General features: G+C 41.3%; 1 protein-coding gene across 1 annotated transcript in view; it reads right to left on the bottom strand.

The window, feature by feature from the left end:
* LOC139480553 (tetraspanin-18-like) overlaps positions 1-26,950 on the bottom strand; it is a 100,737-nt gene extending 73,787 nt beyond the window's left edge. Inside the window, exon 1 of the mRNA XM_071263675.1 lies at positions 26,583-26,950. Coding sequence (XP_071119776.1) covers positions 26,583-26,642 — 60 coding nt within the window. The 5' untranslated portion in view covers positions 26,643-26,950. The remainder of the gene's footprint in view (positions 1-26,582) is intronic.
* Positions 26,951-27,682: the final 732 nt, after the last annotated feature.

Here is a 27,682-nt window from a genome sequence, read left to right as displayed (position 1 = left end):
CTTCTATATAACAACATGATACACGACGTCCAGCGCGTACCCCAAGTCAGATCTTTGACCATTACAGTTTTGTCGTTAGTGTGTCGCAATACGCTAACATACTAGTGCCGCAATACGCTAACATACTAGTGCCGCAATACGCTAACATACTAGTGCCGCAATACGCTAACATACTAGTGTCGCAATACGCTAACATACTAGTGTCGCAATACGCTAACATACTAGTGTCGCAATACGCTAACATACTAGTGCTGCTGCGACGTTAAACATGAAACATTGACTACATGAGCATTGGGAAAATAAACCAGTAGCCACTTCCACGCCAACTGGTATTTCGCAATGTGTTATTTATCGCCGTATTCCACAATATTTCAGCTATCCTTTCGCAATGGGTTTGCGAGTCAGGTTTCAGTGAGTTCATTAATGTCCCACGCAGAACCTCGAACAATATATACGAAATCCCCCAAACAAGTGTACAATATTGTGGCAAGTATGTACATGAAGCCAGGGCCTAAGCTCCCTTAATTATACAGGAAACTACGGTTATAACGAACACGCTTATAACGAACTGACGGATATAACGAACTTACTTTTTGGTCCCGACTATTTGCTTTAGTTATGCTGTGTATATGCTTATAACGAACTACGGTTATAACGAACTAAATTTAGTAGTCCCTTTGAGTTCGTTATAACCGTACTTTACTGTATATTGAAAGATAATTCAACCAAATCAGTCTTTATGTTAAATTCCTTTGAGGTAAATAATGTCAGTCTAAGTTGGTGTCTTACTTTCTATATAACACCATTGCAGCTGTAGCACTAGCAATAGCAGTAACAGTAACAGTAACAGTAACAGTAGCAGTAACAGTAGCAGTAGCAGTAGCAGTAGCAGTAACAGTAGCAGTAGCAGTAGCAGTAACAGTAACAGTAACAGTAGCACTAGCAGTAGCAGTAGCAGTAGCAGTAACAGTAACAGTAGCAGTAGCAGTAGCAGTAGCAGTAGCACTAGCAGTAGCAGTAGCAGTAGCAGTAACAGTAACAGTAGCAGTAGCAGTAGCAGTAACAGTAACAGTAGCAGTAGCAGTAGCAGTAGCAGTAACAGTAGCAGTAGCAGTAGCAGTAGCAGTAGCAGTAACAGTAGCAGTAGCAGTAGCAGTAACAGTAGCAGTAGCAGTAGCAGTAGCAGTAGCAGTAACAGTAACAGTAGCAGTAGCAGTAACAGTAACAGTAGCAGTAACAGTAGCAGTAGCAGTAGCAGTAGCAGTAACAGTAACAGTAACAGTGGGGCTAGCATTAACAACATGGCTACCTATAGCTCGAACCCAAGTGGAGCAAACGCTTTAACCACTAGACTAGCCCATTGCTCTAATAGGATAACAGCTGGCTTAAACAGGAATAACAGGTTCTGTAAACACTTACACCGTAAAACCTGCAAATAATGCACGGTTTGAAATGGTCGACCACGTTGACGGATTCACTTGCACTCTGCCCACAAAAAAACCCATGTCACAGTTGCATAAGCGTCTAACAGTTGACCACTACAATCTATTTTTAGTGCATAGTTGGAAAGAGTACGCCATCACAGGAACGGGACCGTCCGGTTTAAAGAGTTTTTGCTGACTATGCTACCGCGACATGAAGTACACTCGTTCTTGATTAATCTTTAAACAGACTGAATACATTTTAAGGAAACAATTCATTTATATTTTATACAAACGAAATGTGTTTTATAGGGTAAATCGGAGCTTTGAGAGTCAAATCATCCACTTGAGCGATTCGGGAATTATACACTGTCAATCTTTATCAATCGCTCCGCATAACGTATAACCTGCATGCATACTTCACTCGCATGTGAAAATAATCCGGCTTTTATTACCCAAGGGCATTACGCATTGGTATAAAGTGTTCGAGGAATATTTTCTCAAGGGAACGCGGGTTGAATAAATTGATGCCATTTGTTACACGACACAGCATACAAAATACATTCATGGATGGTTACGCGCGTATATTATTCAAACCATTCTTGTTATCCGAAAGCTTTCTATATTACAATATCAAAACACAATACGGAACATTAAGCCTACTGCAGATAGGCAAAATATTCATGCATCGTTGACTGAATAGAGCCCAGATGCATTAGCTACACATTTCGTCTGGACAAGGAAGAGAAGACTATTGATATATTTTTTTTTAGCACACCGCACATCATGTAAGAATGCTGAATATCGCGATCTGGCATTTCAAGAGAAACACGTGATTTACAGATATACAAGAGATAAAACGTCATAATCATATATATGAACAACATACAAACAAACGCAACCTCGTGGGTACAACAGAGAGAGAGAGAGTCTCAGACCTTTAACGGTTTGGTGAATACCCACGAGCTTAGTATGGTGCTGACAAACCTAGAGACATAATCGGGGCGAACCGGGATTCCAACCCACGATCACAGGTTTCTGGCGTACCCAAGGGAGACAACTCTGCACAGCGAATCGCGGCGCCTTAGACGACTGGGCAACGCGTGCCCCCCACAAATGAAAGAATAGTTCTTAGACTAACTATGTATACTCTCTCTAATACATGCCAGCGTCCATCGACATGGTGTCTCGTTACGTAACTGACTTCACAAATTTGTTCATGACAGTTCGACATTTAATACCGTGCTCGTATGTCATTAAGTTTGCCTTTTTATCTTTCGGTGTCGAATGAATATTTGATTTCATGTTGATATACACTCAATTCAATAGATGACATTTTCAGGAGGATCCAGTTTCAACTGAAACATGTTACTGTAGCGTGTCTGTTGCTCAAACCTTCATAATTTAATGGATTCTATAAGCAACGTTTTGTTGGGTGAGTGAGTGTTTTTTTACGCCTTACCCACATGGCTGCCCCTCCCTCCGAGAGAGTGAGTACATGAGAAAAACGCTTTTGAAGTAGTAACACGACGTGGGTAACAACGGTGGACTTCACCAAGTTGACCCAGTCGCGGAATCGAACCCGAAAGCTTACATCTTGTAATTACATCTCTCCATCGTTTATTCGCATTGCTACATCGTGTTTTGTTTGTTTGTTGTTGTCGTCGCACTCAGCAATATTCCAGCTATATGACGGCGGTCTGTAAATAATCGAGTCCGTAATAGCTTCATCGTTTAATTACATCGTTCAATCGTTTCCTCGCATCGCTTCATCGTTCTATCGCATCGTCCCATGGTATAATTACATCGCTCCATCGTTTCCTCGCATCGCTTCATCGTCCCATCGCATCGTCCCATGGTATAATTACATCGCTCCATCGTTTCATCGCATCGCTTCATCGTCCCATCGCATCGTCCCATGGTATAATTACATCGCTCCATCACTTCATCGTCCCATCGCATCGTCACATGGTATAATTACATCGCTCCATCGTTTCCTCGCATCGCTTCATCGTCCCATCTCATTGTCCCATGGTATAATTACATCGCTCCATCGTTTCCTCACATCGCTTCATCGTCCCATCGCATCGTCCCATGGTATAATTACATCGCTCCATCGTTTCTACGCATCGCTTCATCGTGTATTTACATCGCTCCATAGTTCCATCGCTCATACATTATCGAGTCGATAAAACGATGACCCAGCTCGACCATTATAATCTGGTTGTAGTACAGTGTTGTTCCATGAGTTCATTACATGTACAGAGCCTATAGGTCAAAGAGAACAATTCATCAAAGTAATTAGTTTTGTTCCACATTTCATAACTCTAATTTATAGTATAATATATACAACTACATAAGGACATTAACACATGGTTCAGCCCAAATCTGATAATCCAGGAATCCTCAATGGAACCTGGCTTGTCAATTTGACAGACAGTGGCTTGCGAGCAAACTATTAAACGGTTCTCTCCTATAGATTGGATAGCACATTCTCTTTGTTAAGGCACCAAAACGATTACAGTGGTCTTAAATAGCACGGCGAACATAAGAAATGGAGCGCGCTGATTGACTGATTAACCGAATTGTGGAGCATTAGTTTTGCCGCAGGTGTGAACCCTTCATCCTGGAGATAGGAACCCTATAATCTGATACACACGGACCCAGATAACAAGTCTACTCTGCGAAACACGCACAATCAGATAACAACCCTAATCCGTGAAACACGCACAACTAGATAACAACTCTACTTCGTGAAACACGCACAATCACACAACAACCCTACTCCGTGAAACACGCACAATCAGATAACAAGCCTACTCCGTGAAACACGCACAATCACATAACAACCCTATTCCGTGAAACACGCACAACTAGACAACAACCCTACTCCATGAAACACGCACACCTAGACAACAACCCTACTCCGTGAAACACGCACAACTAGACAACAAGCCTATTCCGTGAAACACGCACAACTAGACAACAACCCTACTCCGTGAAACACGCACAACTAGATAACAACCCTACTCCGTGTAACAATCAGATGCGGACAACAGGATATGAACCAAACTTCATATAGCACACACAATCAGATGTGGACAACCAGATAACAACCTTACTTCAGGAATCACACACAATCAGATGTGGACAACCAGATAACAACCAGATAACAACCTTACTTCAAGAAGCACACAATTAGCTGTGGATAACCAGATAACAACCTTATTCAGGAAGCACACACAATCAGATGTGGACAACCAGATAAGAACCAAAGTTCATATAGCACACACAATCAGATGTGGATAACCAGATAACAACCAACCAGATAACAACCTTACTTCAAGAAGCACACAATCAGATGTGGACAACCAGATAACAACCTTACTTCAGGAATCACACACAATCAGATGTGGACAACCAGATAACAACCAGATAACAACCTTATCTTAAGAAGCACACAATCAGATGTGGACAACCAGATAACCACCTTACTTCAGGAATCACACACAATCAGATGTGAACAACCAGATAACAACCTTACTTCAAGAAACACAACACAATCAGATGTGGACAACCAGATAACAACCTTACTTCAGGAAGCACACACAATCAGATGTGGACAACCAGATAACAACCTTACTTCAGGAATCACACACAATCAGATGTGGACAACCAGATAACAACCTTACTTCAAGAATCACAACACAATCAGATGTGAACAACCAGATAACAACCTTACTTCAAGAAACACAACACAATCAGATGTGGACAACCAGATAACAACCTTACTTCAGGAAGCACACACAATCAGATGTGGACAACCAGATAACAACCTTACTTCAGGAATCACACACAATCAGATGTGGACAACCAGATAACAACCTTACTTCAAGAATCACAACACAATCAGATGTGGACAACCAGATAACCACCTTACTTCAAGAAGCACACAATCAGATGTGGACAACCAGAAAACAACCTTACTTCAAGAAGCACACAATCAGATGTGGACAACCAGATAACAACCTTACTTCAAGAAACACAGAAATCAGATGTGGACAACCAGATAACAACCTTACTTCAAGAAACACAGAAATCAGATGTGGACAACCAGATAACAACCTTACTTCAAGAAACACACAAATCAGATGTGGATACCCAGATAACAACCAGATAACAACCTTACTTCCAGAAGCACATACAATCAGATGTGGACATCGAGGGAACCTTAAGATAGAACGCCACTCCTTGCGGTATGTTAAGAGCACAAATATACTGTCCAACGTCAGATATGTTTGACATGGATTAATAACATAACTCAAGCACGTAAACTATGGTTGTTAATATGTTTACGTATAGAGTACCCCCAACCTCTCCCCACATCACTGCGCTGGCTGGTATCAATCATCTCCGACGCCCGACGTTTCTCTTCCGCCTCATCAAGTCAGATTTTGCACCCGCTTGTAATCAACAACGGCGCCCAATATAAGCTCATGTGAGCTTCATTTATCACGTGATCTTATTTAAGCCAGGGTTTTGGGCTTCTGTGCAAGGTATGCGATGGTAAAGTTTGAAAAGCATATGGTTTATTTCGTTGTGTGACATAAATCACTCTCAGATTATCAGTTTATGAAACGTCTGGCAATAACGTCTAGCAATATCGTCATGGTCAAGAGGTCAAGGTGAACGTCAATCTGATATTCACCAATGCCTCTTTTACATTAAAATATCTATCCAAAATGATTCACAAGTGAAATATTGTTTAGAAATAAATATATCATGGAATTAATTAAGTGAGTTACAATTTATTTGTTTGTTGTTTAAAGCAGCACTCAGTACTGTCCAGCTATATAACGGCAGTCTGAAATAATCGAGTCTGGACCAGAGAATCCAGTGATTGACATCATGAACATCGATCAACGCAATTGGGATACGTTGACATGCATAACCACCCGATAAAATTTGTCGCCTCGTATCGTGCGTGTGTGTGGCTGCTTGTACTTGTCCGGATTAACAGTGCTACCCACAGAGATACCATGTCGCAGTTTTAACATGAATACCCAACTCAGACACAGTGTACGGACTCCAAGCCGACCAGTCCTTGTTTTATTCCCTTAATGCCGAACGCCAGGCAGGGTAACAACAAGTACCATCTTATAACGCCTTTTAGTATGACGCGGCCGGGGATCGAACCACCGACCTTCCTCTCGCCGGGCATGCGCTACCCAACAACCCTCTAGTAATTACCAAAATTATTAGAACGAAAATGTGCAGCCAATCATGAGCAATTCCTTCGTCATCCCATCCCTATGTCAATCGAGGGACCTTATCACTATGTATGGATCCACTAATCAAATACAAAACATCTAGACAGATATAATATTCGCAACGCCTTGATCAAACCCGACCTTACACCTATGTTTGTTTAAATGAAATAGCGTTTCGAATATTATATTATTTGTTATCACTCAATAACGGTATGTCCTTTTAGCATCAGCGTGTAACTGCATAAACGTTCCTATCATGTTCCTGTGAAGGTATTGCTGTCAGTCCAGCGAGAATTTCATCAGAAGAAAAGCCAAGTATGATATGAGACTGATAAGATTGTTTGTGCATCTTACAGATTAATATCCAGTCTGTATTTGTAAGACAAATCAGTGTAACTCAATCATTCCATGAACGCCAGCTTGACCTCATGTGTCCGCCCTAAATGGATAAAGCTGATAGGTTATCGTTGAAGAAGGAGCAGCCGTATTGAAATGAAAAGCGAGAAACATGTGTCAACATTGAAACAAGACGCAATCTGATTGGTTAGTGGCACCAAGGGGAGATAAGTCAGTTAGGCTCACCCACTCGTCCCAAAGTTTGAATGCAGCAACAGCTGAGAGCCGAAATGAGTTTTATTTTCGTCTAATATGAGGTGTCGGTGACATCGGGGGGTTGAGGCGCTCAATGGACGCGCTGTGTGTTTGTGCAGCTCCGATCCTATGCTCCAAAACTGAATTAAATCCCGACCGGGGTAATTGACGGTGCGTTATCAAAACATCGGCGTTGGCGGACTATGGCCAGCACTGCACGTCGGAAATGAACGGAGGGGAGAGCTGGCGAGGAGGCCACATCTCTGGAAATCCACGGAAATGGAAGGCCCGGACTCACTAGGGAGCACCATGTGGGTTATTGCGATCGTGGTGAGCCCCGACAGGGGGTTTGGGAAATGAAATTTATGTCTCACGATGCTAGAAGATAATAGGATGTAGGTTGGGATTGAGAACATTGTATGGATATGCGGACACTACAAATTGGTCCTATACAGTATCACCAAACAATATATGAAACTGATGCAAATATTAATTTATCTTTAAAAACTGTCAGTATATTAAGCCGTCTCTTCACAATATGAATCTCAAATATTATATCATGTATTCCCATCGATCTAGGTGTCATTATATATCAGTAAAAATATCAAGAGAGATCAAAATATTATTTCGCCATGGAAAAGCATCTAGAGGCATGGCCTTGCATTATCATTGAATCATGTCTTGATTGCCATATTATATAGCATTGGTGGGTTATTTGTGTTATGACTGGGATGTATAAGGGCTGTGTTAGGATCTAAGGAAGTTTTATATACCCTCCGTCTCTTTAGGAACGGGTGATGATTTGGCCCCACTCGGATTCCTCTTCTGATGAGGAGGAACAGAGTGACCACATGCCCTGATGTCATGTGAGCAAGCGTGACGTCCTGAACATACATTTGCATTCACTTCCGGAACAGGTCAGGAATGGAATTAATCCGGAATACGGAATGGATATATTCATGGAGTGGTGAGGGGAGGGTTAAGATTATTGTACTTATATAGCACATGCACGTGTGTGTGTGTGTGTGTGTGTGTGTGCTAGTCCGGACTAATGCCTAGTTTATAGAGCTAGCCCACTGTGATGCCATGCCCAAGTTTAACTTGAATACCCAACTCAAAAACAGTATATACTGACTCCGAGCCGACCAGTGCTTGTTTTAGCCCTTTGATGCCGAGCACCAGGCAGGGTAACAACAAGTACCATCTTTTAAAGTCTTTAATATAGTGTTTATAAGAAAAAGTCATTGCGTTCATCCTATCCCAAACTTGGTCGAACGACTAACACACATCTGTAATTTAGGACAGACGGAAACGCCGCATGCTGACACCACCACCACCGCGACGGTACCACCTCCACCGCAGGCCACAGACGTACAAAATATACGATTAAAGTTTCGACTTTTATAACCATCTAATCCTGAGCGTATCCAAGGAAACCAAATAATTATCAGATAGCACCAAAATTCTGCCTCCCCAATGTCCAATCCGAAGACGACCTACATCCACAGAAGAAAGTCCCTGTAATGAGGCCGTCCCAGTCGGACAGTCCGTGACACCATGGACACGTAATGGGAGGGGTTTCCACGAGAGGTCGAGTCATGCTGGCATTTAGTGAAGAAACTTAAAACTGTGTATTTCAAGAGAAACGAGAAATGTGTCTCCAAGACCAGAAACGACTAACGCAGCAACAAAAACCGTCCCCAGCCCAAAGAAGCCAAGCCCGTGTTTAGCAGAACAAGATACCACACCTAAATGTGATGCAATTCAAGAAAATGTGTCGTTAATGAAAGTCGTCTATTTAAAGACATGTGCCTCTTATTTTCACCAATGCGAGAACGCATTAGCGCGGAGAGAAAATATCACTTGAGTCAGTCAGTCATCGCGGAGTACAATGCCAAGACTTAGTATCGTGATCCTCTGATTGATTTGAAGAGCTGGGGCAGTAGCAGGGGCAGTGATTCAGGAATTAAGGAGCGCTCTTGGCACTTTTAGGCATTAACGAGAGTGTTACGCCGACGATAAACATGTCAGCGGGGAGCTGCACCAATATTGTAGAGATGTTTACAACATGGCCGCTCAACCATTGACAGATCTAACAGAAAAACGTCGTGTCCATTCCTCACTGAAATACGCCTCGCAACGAGCAGGAAATAAAATATCCTTTAATCTTTTAAGTGAAATTCTAGGGTTTTGTTCATTTTTGCACGAGTGGCGAATCTTTTGATGAAGGCTTTTAAACTGGCGAGGTGGGCATCCTTCAGTGTCGTTGGGGAGGAAGTCCAGAGTGAACCTCACCTAAAACGGACTTGGAACATAGGCGATGAAATATTGCTTTTCTGTGTGAAATTGTTATATGGTTCAAGAGATAGTCACAAATCAACTTCATTTCTTTCAATAGATGCGAGACGAAATCCCCACGGCCAACATGTTTAATATTGAGATCATGCATCTATCTTCCCTGTGTCGGATGTAGAGGCAGGAAAAGACTATCTTTCTTGATGAATATATGCTTCGTTTCAATGTTTTCAACTCAAGACATAACGGAAATCTATAAAGTACAAATCCCGAAAACTCGCATATTTTCTTTGCTGAGCAGAACATGTTATTTTTGGCACAAAATGAACTGTCTAGACGTCTAATTCAAAAGCGGTATGTCTAGACTCAGGACATCACACTGGGTTTAGTCTACGTCTTCATCATCGTTAAATCTGACATTCGTGTACGATTTAATATTTTAAATCTCTGAAACTTGTGTATGAAATACGCTAAACGTGCAGCCATTCTGATTGCCAATAGCTCCGCACTATCCTTATTTATGATGGAGTTGCCTTGTGGTTAAAGTGTTCTGTCGTCACGCCAAAAGTTGTGTGAAACCATTTCTGGTGTCCTCGGCTGTGGTATTGCTTGAATACTGCTAAAAGCGGCGTAAAACCATACTCACTCCTTTTCAAAGATATAAACCGTGACAGGAAAATCTTTCGAAGGTTGTCAGTCGTGTATATAAAGCTGGCATATAAAACCTGTCGCAGTGAGTGAGTGAGTATGGTTTTACGCCGCCTTTAGCAATATTCAAGCAATATCACGGCGGGGGACACCAGAAATGGGCTTCACACATTGTACCCATGTCGGGAATCGAACCCGAGTCTTCGGCGTGACGAGCGAACGCTTTAACCACTAGGCTACCCGACCTACCCCTAAAGCCTGTCGCAAGAGTCACTGAAAGGGCAGCCGTGAAGAACAGGGGTAGAAAAGGTCTTCAGCAACCCATGCTTGCCGTAAAAGGCGACTATGCTTGTCGTAAGAGGCGACTAACGGGATCGGGTGGTCAGACTCGCTGACTTGGTTGATGCATGCCATCGATCCCAATTGCGTGGATCGATGCTCATGATATTAATCACTGGCTTGTCTGGTCCAGACTCGATTATTTACAGACCGCCGTCATATAGCAGGAATATTTCTGAGTGCGGCGTAAAACAACAAACCAACCAACCGGACTAGTACAAGCAGCCACACACATACGTGTATGCACGTCGCTATATGCAATAGTGCAATAATCTTGGACGCGACGCTAAACCCGATTTCACCTAACCTCCCCACACCTCAAGTCGGAATAGTCCACAGGTTGACAAGTCCGCACCTCATTTAAAAATAAAATAGCTAGATTTTGGGATAAAACAATTTGTCCGTCCAGATTGTTACTTGTCTCGGACTAACCCACTAGGGACCGTGTCTATCCCTGAGTACTAGGAAATCGTACGTTTCAAGCCCGGTCGTCGTCGTTCCCAGTGAAAGTGTCTGGATTAACAGTCTCCGGATTAACAAATCATGACTAATGTCCTTTATAAACAAGTGGACGTTCCAACCAGTAACTGTCCATATATCGTGGCCTCTGGATTATCGAGTTTCAACAGTGAAGAGAGAGTAAAACTATTCAACTATTTTTTTACCACTGCCAACGAACTATTCATTCAGGGCATCTTTCTGAACAAACTATTCACCTTATCAAAGACACTCAAAAACCAAAGAGATGAAAATGTCGAGACCGTTTTTCAATAATGAAAATAAAATTCCAAATAAACAATTAATAACATATACATTCATTAAATTCTTACTTCTTAGATAACAACAATCAAGATGTTTTATTATGATAAAAAGAACATCAACAACTCGAATGAATGACAAAGCAATATTCTGTCTTCCAAAGCCCAAACCAACCAGTTATATTCAATTATCAGTAAGTATCGCCTTTCACCCTCCTGTTCACAGGTGGGCAAGGTGCGCGACGAGACCCGAAGGAGTAGCGTCCCTTGTCACACGATCCGTCTCCGCGCACCTGTCCTCGCCCGTCTGTCTCGACTCTCCTATACTCTACACGGTATTCGCTTTCTGTGTGTATGTAAAGCTAGCACAGCTATTGTGTTTTACCTCGACATTAAGTACGCTGTGGATTTCCGTTCACGTGTGAAAGAGATGCCTTCTTTCAAACTGTATTGTGGTCTTGTGTAAATAGCCGAATCAGCAGATATATTGACATTATATCTCCCATGCGAATACGAGGTTTCACACGAATTTGCATGCAGAATTGTTCCAAATCAGCACCTAACTTCACGAGCACATCTTCAGGTTATCACAGTTAAAATTCTATAAAAAAAATAGAAAATAAAATCCAACTAGAGCCCTGAATCTTCGGCAATCTAGACTTGCCATATCATTCTTGACTTGACTTGTGTTTGTTTTTTTAATTAATTCTCTAGGGCATTGGAGAAAGGCTACTCTTTAAGCAGCCAGCTTTTAAGTTAAACATAAAGATAGAAAAGTATAATTTGAGAAGTTATGTCAAGTAACAGTATAATGTCCATTTTAAAACACCCACCACTATAACAAACTGATGTATGCAAATTCGAAGTTGTATTATTGATTATAATAATTATTATAATTGATATTACAAAAAGTCTGAACTAGGTCTAATTTATTCACCCAAAGGACAAACCAATTTGACCAACAAAAAAAGACAAACTGTTTAAATTGATATTTTAAACTTTTAGTGATAACACTGTTCGCTTACTGAATGCATAATAGGGAAGCATTACAGTTATGTTAAAACTATTTAAAGCAAACTATTTCTCCTTCGGGATATCTGGACTTGGATGTTGACAGAATCGTATTTCCATGCAACGAAATAGGCATCACAGCACGTCAAATACTGTAACCTGACATAACCTGACTCAAACGTTCATGCTTAAATACAGGGAATGAATGTATCGTTCACACAAGTGCCAGAGCTCTGCAACACCTTGTGATAAACATTTTAGTTACGGCTGCCGCATCTTGTATACGACTTATGCAATAATGTCAAAGCAAAGATGTGAGTACATTTATTTTGAAAAACGATGCAAAAATAAAAAGAATTTCGGAAATAGATGTCGAGTAAGAGATATCCATTTTTACCTTGACTTGCGATCAATTACACACTGCTTTCCAAATGGGTCTGCAAGCTGTTTACCTTTTGATTTGTTTTTGAAACAAACTTAGAAGGTCGAAAGTTTTACAACATCGTTTCGACTGAGTAGAATTCACAGACGGCGGGTATGATTTTTGACGTTATGCGTGACTCAATGATCGTGTAAGAATTTATTCCACGCAAAACTTGTTAGGGAAAATGTTGTGGTTCTAGAAAATACACGACAACGCTGATAATAGTTGACCTTGAAAATCGACTCCTTGTGGTAAACCAATCAACAAGTCGTCGACAAAGTGCATGGAATATTTTCAAAGACCGGCACGAGGTATCCCTTTGGAAAGAGATCACGTGCAGCTTGTTGTTTGCAAATACTACTCATTTTTACTGTTAGAGTCTGTGGAATTTCGGGGCACAGCAGGCTATCGGTAACCCCTGCTTGTGGGAGATGCTTGTTTGTTTGTTTGTTTGTTGTTTAACGCCGCACTCAGCAATATATATTCCAGCTATAAGACGGCGGTCTGTAAATAAACGAGTCTGGACCAGACAAGCCATTGATTGACATCATGAGCTTCGATCCACACAATTGAGATACGATGACAAGCATCAACTAAGTCAGCGAGCCTGACCACCCGATCCCGTTAGCCGCTTCTTACAACAAGCGAAGTCGTCTTTTGCGGCAAGCATGGGTTGCTGAAGACCTATTCTACCCCTGATCTTCACGGGTCCTGTGAGAGATGACTTGGGTGGGGATTTGATGGCAACAATGGCTTATGGGTATAAATTTCTAGTAATTAGGATTGTTGATCGCAAAGAAAAGCATTCAACTACATGCTTGTTTGTTGTTTAACGCCACACTTGGCACTATTCCAGCAATATGACGACGGCATGTAAATAATCGAACCTGGATCAAACCAGTGATTGACATGATGAGCAACATCCCATGCAATGAAGCAAGTAACCGAGTCTGACAACCAGACCCAATGTGCATAACCTAGGTCATCGTGCCCCGACAGTGTGGGTCGATGCTCTCGCTATCGACCAGTGGTTCGTCTGATCCATACAGGGTTATAAACAGCTCATCATGATAGAGATGAAATCTTAATGAAGGGCTTAAAACAATATTTACTCACTGACATGGCTGTCTCGACTGATTTCTTTGCACAAGTTAGTGGGAGACATAGTTTAACTCCGCTCTTAACAGTATTCTGATATCACGGCGTGTCAGCTTAAAGTGGGCGGAAAGCCAAAATTGATGCATGTCTTGACTGCCACCACGTTGATGAAACCCACGAGCATGGGTATGGGCACCATCAGTGCGAATCTGGATTCGAACCCACGATCATAGGATCCTGGGGCGCTTAAGGGACGCAACTCTGCAAGCGACTTGTGGCACCTTAGGCGATACATACGTCCAGTATATACAACTGCGTAAGCTCGTATCCATAGCAATTACTGAAAACATCTCGTACAGCTTTTCCATGCCATCCTTCAAAACAGTCCAGGGTTGTTACGAATGAAGATCACTGTAAATATTATTTGTAATGTTAAAGTTCAAAATGTGAAACATAAATGAAAAAGTACTCTTTTTGTTCCAAACAGGCAGCGTTACAATTCAGCTAAAACTCAAAACGTCTTTTGTGCTTCAGCGTTATTCAAATGTCAAACACTGAATTCAATCCCGTTCTTGAACTGACCGCCATGTAGGCATAACTGAATATATGTCTGTGATACAATCTTTGTTAATCCAATGTTCTACAAGAATTCACATATTTTATTACATTTCCAGGTAATCTATATCAGCTTCTTAACTTGGATTACTACTCAGAGGTGACAACAAGAGCGTTAGGTTACCATACAGGATAATACACCTCATTCGCGACCACGCTCTAAAAGGAAGGTCTTCACATTCATTGTATGTGCTATACTATGCGGCACCTCAATGGACCACTCTATGTCTACGTAGTCGTTCTGGAAAAGAAGTATCCAAACCTAGACTGAGGACTTTTATAGGAAGGCTTCCGTATTTCATTTGCACATGAATACCCCCGACTCTCTGTCACTTTGAGATTCCAGACCCACACGGTCGTGTTCTTTGTACTTATCAATATACACGGCAATATATATGTGTGAGGCTACGAACTTATATACAAGTATACATATATAGTGAAGAGTAGAGCATATTGCCAATACGCTGCGTGATTAGATGAGTTTTTTGTGGATGTATACATGCTCGTGAATATTTATAGATATAGGGTAAGAATCATGGATATATTTCAATGATAGTAATACTGATTTTTATATATCAAAAAGTAAATTGGTTTTAAGAGAAAGTCGGATTGTCCGGACGCAATTGGGGTCATCTGTACCTTTAACTTTAACACAGACGTAATATCCACTACTGACTGAAATAGGGTCTTAACAGTTTCCGTGTCTTAACATAAATCTACATCTACATTGAAAAACTACCGAAACAAAACGTCTCATTTTCATATTCGTGTTTTGAGACGAGTGAAATATATGCCATAGACAAGTCAGCGTTTCTTTACAGGTAATTATTTGACAGTGTATGAATATATGAATAACCACGTACCTGGATATTATTTCTTTAGGTCCGTGGAATAACATAACAAACAGAGGTCAAATTTTGAAATGACAATTGAGTGATTGAGTGAGTGAGTGAATTATTTCTGATGAAATTATCTTCAAGCTAAAGAAAATCTTTCACGGCAGTAACACACGTGGGACTTAACGTTGACTATATAAGTGCACTCTTTATTGATGTTAGTACGGTGTACACGTACTTAGAAACACTCTTCGTGAGTTTCTATGTTATCCAAGGAAAGTGTTAAAGTGGAAAATAGTTTTTCTTTACCTTGTTAAAACTGTGCAATATTGACACATACGTAGTGAAATAATTTGCTTCTTCAAATGTGTGTTCATAAGAAATTAAAAAGATCAATAAAACACCCCTCCTTAAAATGCATGTCTAATTATAATGTTCAAAAACAGAGGCATCGTGTTTTCTAAACAAATATGTCCCGCAGTAGCCGCGGACGGTTCGCGAGCACGTGTTAGTGATATTGACAAGTGTTGCACGAGCTGTGGCACGAGCTGCAGCAGCACCGCCTGTGATAAGGCGTGATGACGCTTGGCAGGTGGCTGTAATTGACATTTCTAGCTGAGATTGACATGGCCTGTCGGGGAGACTGCCAGAGTACATTAAGGTGTGTTCAACAGTCTTATAAAGGTTAATGTAACATCGCTTTTCTCAGCAACAATCGTCTAATACTCGTAAATTTAATAAAGCAGGGTTTATATAGAAGCAAAAGCAAAACGTTGTAACATCGCTCAATAATAATACGCGAGTATGTACACTTTATCCCGAATAGTTGTGATATATTACATATGTGTTGACGTCCGAGCTATTTATACGTAGCATGTGTGGCCCAGAACGAATATTTCAGGTATTTTAATAGACAGGAGGGCTACTTTGACCCGAGACGTTACACTTTTCGTATTGAATCTGTTTTTTAAATATTTTTGAGCATACAACTCTTCGTGCCATGCTTTATTCACATCGAAATTTATATACAGAAATGTTCTCAATAATTTAACGAGTTGACCACATTACCACCCCACCACACTTTTTTCCCAATCTACACCCCAAAGATATCACACAGTTGAAAGTCCATAGTACCCCCAAAAATATTAAAATATAAATGACCGACACAAAATTATTAGACAATGATTAAAAGAAATCTCAATGAAATTCTTCACATGAATCAACACTGGAACATCGATATCGATCTGCGCAGTGTGTGACAACAGAGGATAATACACCATCTATCATCTGTCCATCAGTTGAATGAAACAAGCACTATCCCTGCTTCCGCAACCGATCAACATTCGCATTAAGCACATGCACTCTAGCCGTACATTACTGCAGAACCCGAGTATCTAATTAAATACTAACTTAATTAATATTAGTCTTTGTGACCTGATAAGAATGCATTAACGATCCGGTTTTTTTATAAATAGCTTTTAAGCTTACATCCAATATTGTTTGCCTCCGTAAACCCATCAACAGTATTAGTCCGGTAAAGAAGGTTAGGACAGGTATAAATTGATTTCCCTAATAGACCATAATTGCCCTCGTCCACTGCTGTCTAGACAAGCCTGGGCAGCTTGGGATCCGCCATGCTATTATTATTTACAATCAGGTTAGATACACGCAATGTTTCCCTGGAATTTCTCATAATGTATTAATTCCGTTTGTCAACCTTCACGCACGCCGATCCAGTCCATTTTATTGGAATCCCGTATTTTTCAATCATACTAAATATTGTCACATGGATTTTGAGCTCGGTAGGAGTGGTGTCGATTGCAGTGACGAACTGCGCATGCGCGGGCGAGGGTTTCAACGATTGTTTCATCGGTATTGATCCATGACTTTATGTGGAGAGAAAAAAAACATGAAAAGAAGCTCTCGTGATAAAGATTTCATGAATAATTTATCTGTGCATTACAAAAGAATACGTTGCTATTTTAAGGTGTGGTGTCCATTTCAACCGATTTGTAATGCATTCTTGTCCATAGCAAAAGATTCGAAAATTGCAATGGATATTGACACAACTAATAAAGTGAGACATTGTCGTTGTCAAGGTGATGAATAAGTCACGTGACGACGACAAGTGGCGAATGTAATTGCAAACCACGTGGCAACTGCGGTGAAATTATAGAAACACATGCATGTCATGTTTGCAAGAAAATCAATCACAATCCAAATGCACCCGATATGCACAAGTCTCCGTGTCATTTAGATTTCTTACGAAATCTACTGCATTTCTCATGGCGATTCTCGTGATATAATACTAAATGGCTCGATATAGATGTTGTTTTTTACGGCGTAGCAGGTAAAGTTACAGAAAGACGCACAGTACATTGCAACACTGAATATTAGCCAACACGGGAGAACGTCATTACATCGACGTGAAATTTATTGGGATCAGGAAAACCATATCCGATCGCTGTACGTAAGATTTAGAAAGATTGGAATCGGTTTTTTTACAAATGACATACTTACATCTTCAAGTGAATGTATTGCGATAATTAACTTCCTGAAACATGAATATACTGTACGTATGTGAAGGATATGAAGTCAATGGGTAAACTGACAGTGTTCCTCGTAAATGAACTATTTGTATATATAGTCAATTACAGTACCCCGAGGCGCTAAACAACAAACAAACAAACTGTACGTATTCCTCGTTAATAACCTCTGTATATACAGTATACATGTAAACGGCCGAGCAAAAGAAAGTATAAAATCATGTTTGATGGTGGCTCAAAATGAAAATAAAAAATCTTTCGATCGATTGTGATGTGTTCTGAACGTTATCAACATTTTGACAACGTCCGTTATTTGTTAGTCTAATCCAATTTTCAAGCGCATACTTTCTTTTGCCGGATAGTTTAGTCTACTGGCACACTTTCATATACTTCTAATGAGCTTTTTCACACCGGTGGCATAACTATCGCCACGGCGAGCCTGAACGGTGTAGAATATTAAGGAAGGTTTATCTCTTTCTCGGAACAAAAGACGATAAAACGGATATATTCCTCGAATATGTGCTGTGTAAGAATAATGTCTTATCGCTTAGACAAACTTCGGCAAACAAAGTGTTCTTATGAACATGGAAATAGTTTCGTCAGTTTAATTCACTTTTATCTACCATAAAACAGTGAAAAGGTTAACATAGAATTACGCTGAGTGATAGACTAAAATCTAGTCTCTGAAATGAACATATCGTACATAAAAACAGTTGTTCAGTTATCTTAATAAAAATATAATAAAAAGGAGCCCAGTGACTCTCTTCATTTTCAGATACTGCAGTGATCTAGACTTGCCAAACATTATAGACTTGCATGGGCTGTATTTGATATATATTTGTATCAGGGTCTGTAAGACAGACTAGCTGAGTGAGTGAGATGGTTTTACGATGCTTTCCACTATTCCAGCAACAACCCAGCCGGGAGGTACCGAAATGGGTTTCACACAATGTATCCATGTGGAGATTCGAACCGGGGCTATATGCGTTCAACGACCAGGCCACCCCACCTCAACGTCGCGCTCAAGATTATGTCGTTCTCTGGTATATAGCAACGTGCATGGACGTGGCTGTGTGGCAGCTTGTACTATTGCACGGATGTGTTCCGGCTTTATAGTGCTAGCTCACAGAGATTTACTATATACTATGCCGCAGTTTTACACAGATACACCACTCAGACACACTGTCCTCGGCGTCGTTTTATCCCTTTTTTATTTGTGTTGTTTTTTATGCGCAAGGTTGGGAAACACATAGGGACATCTTTTAAGGTATTTCAGTTTGAGGGGCGGCGGAGAGGCCTAGTGGTTAAAGCGTTCGCTCGTCACGCTGAAGACCCGGGTTCGATTCCCCACATGGATACAATGTGGGAAGCCCATTTCTGGTGTCCCCCGCCTTGATATTTATTGTTGGAATATTGCTAAAAGCGGCGTAAAGCCATACTCATTCACTCACTCACTATTTAACTTTGGCGCTGCCAGGGTATTGAGCCACAGATCTTTCGCTCTCCTGGCGGACGTTTTCTACACACACGGACGAACGCAGACAATTCCCCCTCTTTTGCGATAAAATTGCTTTCCTTAAGCTTATTAAAAAGAACACAATTTTTTTTTATCAATCATTAACCCTCTGACGACAGAGCTCTTCACCTTAGAGAGTGAATAACAATTAGTTTTCCAGCAGTAGTATCTCGACCTGACTTAGCAGCATGTTTCTGTTCAAGCATCCCCCGCCTCCCCACCTCCCCCCCCCCCCTCTCCCTCTCCACCCTCATGACCTCCCCGCCTTCATGGGGCGTGTAATGCCATTCGTCTTTCTGCCTCTTTAATTCACCAAAGAGCGGAACATTTGCCAGGAACTGACTTCTATTCTCCTGAAAGTGCTTCCTACTTCTCAGCGAGGTGCAATATGCCCTATTTAACCAGTTAATGTGTGAGGAGGGAGTTCATTAGTGTTTAACCAGTTATACTGAATATTATGTTTCGTGAAACGACAGTTCTACCAGCCATAGGTGTCCACTCTGCTTAGGGAATCGTCAGGTTAACTGTTCTGACTCAGAGTGAGTGAGTATGTTTTTACGCCGCTCAGCATTATTCCAGCAATATCACTGCGGGAGACAATAGAAATTAGCTTCACACAATGTACCCATGTTGGGAATCGAACCTGGGCCTTCGGCGCGACGAGCGTACGCTTTAACCATTAGGCTACCCCACCGCCCCTCTGAGTCAGAAGCAGTGTTGGGTAGCAAAGATATAACTTTATTGTATTTTGTTTGTTTATTTGTTGTGTGCCCGCACGAAGCAAACCTTCAGCTATATGACGGCGGTATGTAAATAATCGAGTCTGGACCAGACAATCCAGTGATTGACATCATGAGCATCCATCCACGAAATTGGGATACGATGACATGCTTCATCCAAGTCAGCGAACCTGACCACCCGATCCCGTTAGTCGCCACTTACGACAAGCATAGACGCCTTTTGCGGCAAGCATGGGTTGCTGAAGACCTGTTCTACCCCGGATCTTCACGGGTCGGAGTCTATGTAAGGGATCGAACCCAAGGCGTTGCGTGACGAACGACGCTGTAACCGTTGGGCTAACCCACCGACACGGTAACACGGAGACACGAGTGAATAAAACGTGTTTAGTTTTAATTGACATATACACAGAGCAATTCAACACACGACTGATAACGCCGGAACTAATTTATACAATTATGAAAAATAAAAAATAAATATTGATGGAAACACATGTCGTTTTGTGAAGCATGCTACGGCTGCTGAGGTGGTTTCAGTATCATCCTCACTATTGAAACATCTGCACGTGTCCAATGCGCATCCACACACGAATACATGTGTCCTATACGTGTCCCACCTCGTCATACGTGTGTCACATACGTGTCTTATATTTCCGACACGGGTCCCAAACATGTAACACATTCTCCAAACAAAAATGTCCTACACATATCCTCTACAAGACCTAAACATGACCTGCACGTGTCCTTTAATGTCCTACACGTCATACGCGTCATCTACATGAACGTGTTGGTTTGGTTTGGTTTGGTTTGTTGTTTTACGCCGCACTAAGCAATATTCCAGCTATATAACGGCGGTCTGTAAATAATCGAGTCTGGACCAGACAATCCAGTGAGTGATGTCATAAGCCTGAACGTGTTGCACGCATAGTGATCCTCGGGGAAGCATATGGATCCCCGGTAACCAATGCTTGTCGTAAATGGCAACTTACTGGATCTAGTGGTCAGGTTCGCTGGCTTGAGTTATTGCATGTCACCGTATCCCAATTTCGTTGATGGATGTTCATGATCTCAATCACTGGATTGTTTGGTTCAGACTCGATTATTTACAGACCAATGTCACACAGCTGGAATATTGCGGCGTTAAACAACAAACAAAACTTAAACGCATCCATATAACCATGATAATGAGGCACTCGAAATACCCCACTGCGTATATAAATTGTTCTGAACCAGAACTGTTTGGCATAGACCGCATACCTCGAATTTAATTTAGAAATTTCATTAAGGGAATTAATATTAACATCCTTCCATGGTGACCCAGTAACGGTAGACATGATGATGATGATGATGATGATGATGATGATGATTTATTAGCACAGAAGTGTAATAGCATGATAAACAGTATGGGATGCACGAAGCTGCCATGATTTGTGCTCAAGGCTCCATCTAAGATAAATAAACATAGTGAGTGAGTCTTGTTTTACGGTTGGCAATAATACAACACTATCCCGAAGGGGGGCATCTGAAAGGGTGTCACACACTGCACCCGTGTAAGGAATCGAATCCAGGTCTTCGACGTGACGAGTCCCGTTTTTCCTTCAAGGGGCGTCCTAGAGCGTTCGCTCGTCACACCGAAGGCACCTGGGTTCGATTCCTCGCATGTGTGAAACCCACTTCTGGTGTCCCCCGCCGTGATATTGCTGGAGTATTGCTAAGAGCGGCGTAAAACTATACTCACTTACACTCTTTTAACACTGATTGATGTGAGTGAGTGAGCACAGTTAACGCCACATCAGGAATCGTGTTGCTGCATTGAGACATGAAACTGGTGTAGAAACAATCCAATGCATACAAGGAAGCCTCCTTTCCCGAATTATGACTTTCGCGATCATTTTCTGCTTACAAATGTCAGTTTTACCGCTGCAACAACAAGAGATGATAATCTTCCCGCAGAGAGCATCATAAGCCGTGCATGGCTTGCACAATACGCGGATCAGACAATGGCACAATATTCTATACTTGGAAGAACTGGGAGCCGTTGTACACGGATGGTAGATATTGTGTATATACTATTCCTGGCTCAGCAGCACCACTGCGAGAATAACAGTAACTCCGGTGTCATATAGCTGGGCACAAAAACAATAGCTTTCCCTCGACTGGATCTCGCGTTACGACAGGGTCTCAAGCACCGTGCACTGCCATGTGAGACATCGCCGTCTACGTCTTTGTCGACAACGCATTCCACGAATCGTCTCCCCCATCAACACCAACGTGTATACACCTACTTCGTATCACTGTTTTTTTACGCTGTGTTTTGTTTGTCGAGACAGAAGTGTAAGTTTTGTTTTAGTAAATTATTCTCCGGCAAGCATTCTCGCAGTGGAAACTCTAAACATAGCGCGTCTTCCAGGCCGTTTTTCCTAACGCTTTTGATGTCTTTAACATGCATTGCGGGCATATCCCACTAATTCTTCACAGCTTTACGTCCATCATAGAAATGATAATTACTTGAACATGTTCTAAAATATTTTCTTGTATGTTTTTTCGCTCTTGAGATAAGAAACATATTGTCTCCCATTCAATATTAAATTCTCTTATATACAGTAACATGAACTTGAGATGAGTGAGTGAATGAGTATGGTTTTACGCCGCTTTTTGTGATTGACACCATGAGCATCGATCTACGCACTTGGGATACGATGACATTCATCTGCCGAGTCACCGAGCCTAACCACCCGATCCCGTCAATCGACAAGCATGGGTTGCTGTAGACCAATTCTAACCCGGATCTTCACGGGTATTGCCGACAAAAGATGATATTGTCGATAAAAACTTTACCAGGACCATAAAAAAAATCAATTAATACGACAAATCTATTTAAATTAGTTCCAGTATGGTTAAAACGTTCGTGCTCGTCACGCCGAAGGCCCGGGTTCGTTTTCCCAATGGGTACGACGTGTGAATGAAACACATTTGTGGCATCCCTCCACGTGATAATGCTTGACTAGTGCCAAAAGCGGCATAAAAACATACTCACTCACTCGTTCGAGTTGACAAGGTGTCACTGTATATTACTACAGCGCATTCACCTATATAATACATCCCGAGTCACAATACACCAGATGCATTCATACCAGTCAGGTTTCAGATTAATTTAGTGCCTGATATTTATGAGAATGGCCAGGCTTCCAGGAATTCCCCACAGCTGATGTGAATGTTTACGTACGTGTTGTTCTGTACACGTCTTGCGCCGCTTCCTCCTCCACTGCCGTGGTATAGAAACATGTACCGTTATATACCTGGTAAGGAAACGCACAGTTTATACAGCTCATGCTACCTCCGCGGAAACCCAATATGCATGCATTCGCAGCATACAGTAAAATGTATCAGCCGGTTATTAAAGTACATAGCTTGGGCTTTGACATTTAAAACTTGAGAAGCTCCCGAAACTATTGCAAGTCAATTCACTTATAAACAAAAGCTCACAGAAATAATCAGATTTCTGACGTGTTTACTGGCGTGTTTAGTATATGTTTACTGACAATAACATCTAAACAAACCCATTATCTTCGTGTAAAGAGAACGATTTAACGAAAACAATCTTAGACAAAAACGTTACATTATGTAATGAGATTGATTTCACCCGACCAGCTGTGCAGTATTCGCATTGCTGAAAATATCCCCGGAGTTTCATATGAACGAATGTGAAACCCTTTTTCTGACGTTAAGCTGGAAAATGAGAACTTACTGTCAAGCGATCTACATGTGGGCATGGCGTATACTGTGTCTCCATACATTTGATTTGTTGAATCTTTAATCTCAGCCATCTTCAGCAACAAAAAATAGGAGACGAAAATTTTCGAGCACTGCTGTAGAACTTGTTTGAATGATGCACACAACAAATACCTTTTCATCTGTTTAATTTCATAACAAATATTTTGTGTGTACATTTCGAAAATCGCGTGGTGCTTCATTTCTTATACAAGAGATCGCCAATGCCAACTAAACAGTCATTACTAAAAGCCTTTCACTAGGGAACTCCTATTTCAGGCTTCTTGTTAATTACATATCGCATATGTCAGAGGGTGTAACAGACATGTGTTTAATATAGTCTATTTGTAGATACAGTTTGCTGTCGAGATCTGTACAGGCAAATACAACGTTACCCTTACAAGTATGAATCATACATTAAATATATATTTTATTATATCCGCGTCTGGCTATATATATATATATTTATATATACATGGTTGACAAGAAAAGCATATATATATATAGAAGTATCCCCATAGAAGTATCCATATATACTCGTCACACGTGGTTAGGTCTCGTATATTTCTTATCCGCCTTATAGCGAGGATGGACGGGATGTGAAATACACACCAACTGTCACTTGTGCAGTTGTGTTAATTGTGGCGTCATCCTATGTTGTAGTATTAATGTAACCACTGTTAAAATATACAAATTTGAACAGTCAATATGTGTATGCAAAGCGACACATTTTAAACCATGTTCTTTCATCATGTATATGTCAGACACGGCTTCAGATTTTGTAATCGACAGTTGCCAATAGCAAGGGAAATACACGGTATTAAGCCCCGCTATAGTGATTAGATGTCTAATTTACACTTTCTGCGGTGAAATGACAGTCGCAATGCTGTAATCGATGGCTAAACGGCATGCTGACATATGGGGTGTGATATATGTATTGATATATATATATATGAAACATTGCCAGCTGGGTCGCACAGACAGACCGGGGCTATAACAATTGGTGTCTCGTTTCACGACGAGTATGTCCGACATTCAGACTTCAGATTTCAGCAATATCGGATGACACTGTCATGATTGAAATATTATTCTTCTTGTACACTTGTGAGTCAGATTCTATCGTTATATTTCTTTAATACGCTATTTCAAACATATATTCTCAAATGAACAACGTTTCATATTAATATCCATACGTGACCATAATGCAAGTTATGTTCTTACATATTATTAAAACATTTCATATTGAACAAAATAGCCCACTGCGCGTGCATACAGCGTGAAAAAAAGAATATAAATGATTAAACGGCATTATACATTATATTGCCCAGCTGCACGCATTTACCGCTATGAATATAAATATATGTATCGACGTGACATGCACGCTGCAAGTGCACGCATGATGTCGGCAGGTGGTCGACATTCTCCGCAATTGTCGTGATATGTACAACCCACGTGATTCGGCCAGTTCGCCAAGGGGTGCAAACCGATATCAACTACCGCCAGCTATTCCCAGAAATCCATATAACATCACGACAATTCCGTTGTTAAATAGTCAGAAATTGTTTGTCGTATCCTATCAGATTTTCTATATATCAAACCATGGATTACTGACAAATAGATCTGATAATGCACAACGAACGAAGCGAGTTGCGGTAACCACAGTAAGCTGATATAAGTGTTGTTTATTGATTTTGTTGACAATATGCGCGGTATATATTACATGGATTCCATTAAACAACCCATTAATATGACCCAAGTAATATTTTGTGGCCGAAATGGTTGATTGTGGGTATATGATTCATCCAACAGCTGTTACCAAGTAGATTTGACTCGCAATCAAGTGTTATAATATTAACAATCATAGTTTGGGATATCGCTGCCTTCATGCTTTTACCTGTATTAATCTCACCTGTAATCAATAAATCAAAGCAGCCTGGATCATTTTTTACATTGGCTATCGCAGGCTCGTAAATCAAGACTACAATAGCAAATATTAATCAGGAAAATGTAGGTTAACACATATTTGTATGTATCCAATATTATTTTACAAGGGATTGATTCGGGTATAATTGGAAATATCTGAATCTTTGTGTGTAAAATTGCTGTTGATGTTTAGAAATGGTCTTTAAATTAAATGTAACATTTCTCAAATTACCGTTATGTTTGAGCAGTATGTAATATGGTCGGCAGATGCATGCTGCTAAACACACAAACATGTCTAACATGACACATTGTTCTGCCATCTGATTAGGCGATTAACAGATCGATACCAGTATTGCCAAACATCAATAGTTGGGGCATTGTTGCAGGTCAGCGCGTGAAGGTTGGTGCCATTAAGAACGCTTTATTTATAACACTTATTTCTTGGTCTGGCGTACCCAAACAGCATGAAGATCGCCATTAATGTGCTAATATCATCAAACGAACCGAGGGTTGACGTGGATTCTATTCATGTTAGCGTGGGTAATGCATTTCACCCGAGTCAGGCACCTGTCAATCGGCTTTAATGCACACCGATATCAATAATGGAGAGCTAAAGTCCGACTCGGTAACATAAATCATGTCGCCGACTTGCAGGAATTGTGTTGATCAGTTAATCCTCTCACCTGGTTGCGATGTTGGAACTTACCTGTACATGGCCACCTGTGATAGAAATCAATACAACCAGGTAATATTCGCACCTGTAATCACGTAATCAAGACCTACCTGGGTCTCCATTTCTTGGATTTCTTCAATTGTGTCCGGTGGGTCCTCCTTCGCTCCCATGCTGGTTCAGTAAATGTGAGACTTTGACACCTGGGCTGTTTACATCCTACACGGCTGCACGAGAGCACGGGGTGCACGATATGGTTTTCGCAACAAAATCAATTAAATGTTGAATGACAAGCGAATATCTCGTGCGCCGCTGTACAGATATGTATCCGAGTTGGGGCACCCTGAATAGACCCGCTCGCTGATAGTGGAACAGAAATCCGGTATAATCACATATTTCCTGGTAGATCCCGCTACTGCTGATTGCAGCTTACCTACACACCTTTGCAATCACAGCCAACCGAACGTACTCGCACTCGCTGGAGATCACGTTGGCTTCTCGCCTTTTCAGGGGGAGACAACCTCGTCGCGCCAAGTCAATAGGGAATTCCTGAAAGCGGCGCTTGACATTCGGCCCAAGCACGCACACAATGATAGGTTGGCTCACAAGTGCGTTTTACGTTTCTGATTTGCTTAAGGTAAAACACAAGTGATGATTGTATTTCAACATTGCGACTTATAGCAAAGGAAAATCAATTTACTCATTGCTATTGAGGCTGTCGAGATGTGCGCGTTGTCTACTCCCCATGGAGTCGAGCCGGTGGAGATAGGAAGTTCATAGATTGAAACCACATGGTCTTTCGTGTCAGGACAATAGCAGGGGCGGCATTCTCTTGCCAACTACTGCAGCATCAGCTGTGCGCTACATCGTCACGCACGTGGGAAACCGTTATCTCTGTCGTAGATTACTCTGTTTTGATTAAGTCCCGACCGGAATAAACTGGTATGTCAACACGGTAAACAGGTGCGCGTTTCTTCGATTCAAAAGTTCGAGAACACAAGATATATGACCGCTCCCAGAGACAAGCTAGCACCCACTGCCAACGATCTCACATGTCACACTAATTGAAACCGTCTTATGCCTCCCGCAGGGCCTACACCAGTACAACACTGCCCGTGAACGGTACTGCAGTCGATCTTAGAGTCCGCGCTATTATACATTCGTTTGCAGTGACATGAAAAAAGGGACTACAGACTTTTAACTAATCGCGTTC

Source organism: Haliotis cracherodii, unplaced genomic scaffold (genome assembly GCF_022045235.1).
Source record: "Haliotis cracherodii isolate W230 unplaced genomic scaffold, xgHalCrac1.p SCAF_4, whole genome shotgun sequence".
Taxonomy (NCBI): domain Eukaryota; kingdom Metazoa; phylum Mollusca; class Gastropoda; order Lepetellida; family Haliotidae; genus Haliotis; species Haliotis cracherodii.
Note: the sequence above shows the minus strand (reverse complement) of the source record. Positions and strands in the feature narration are given on the sequence as shown.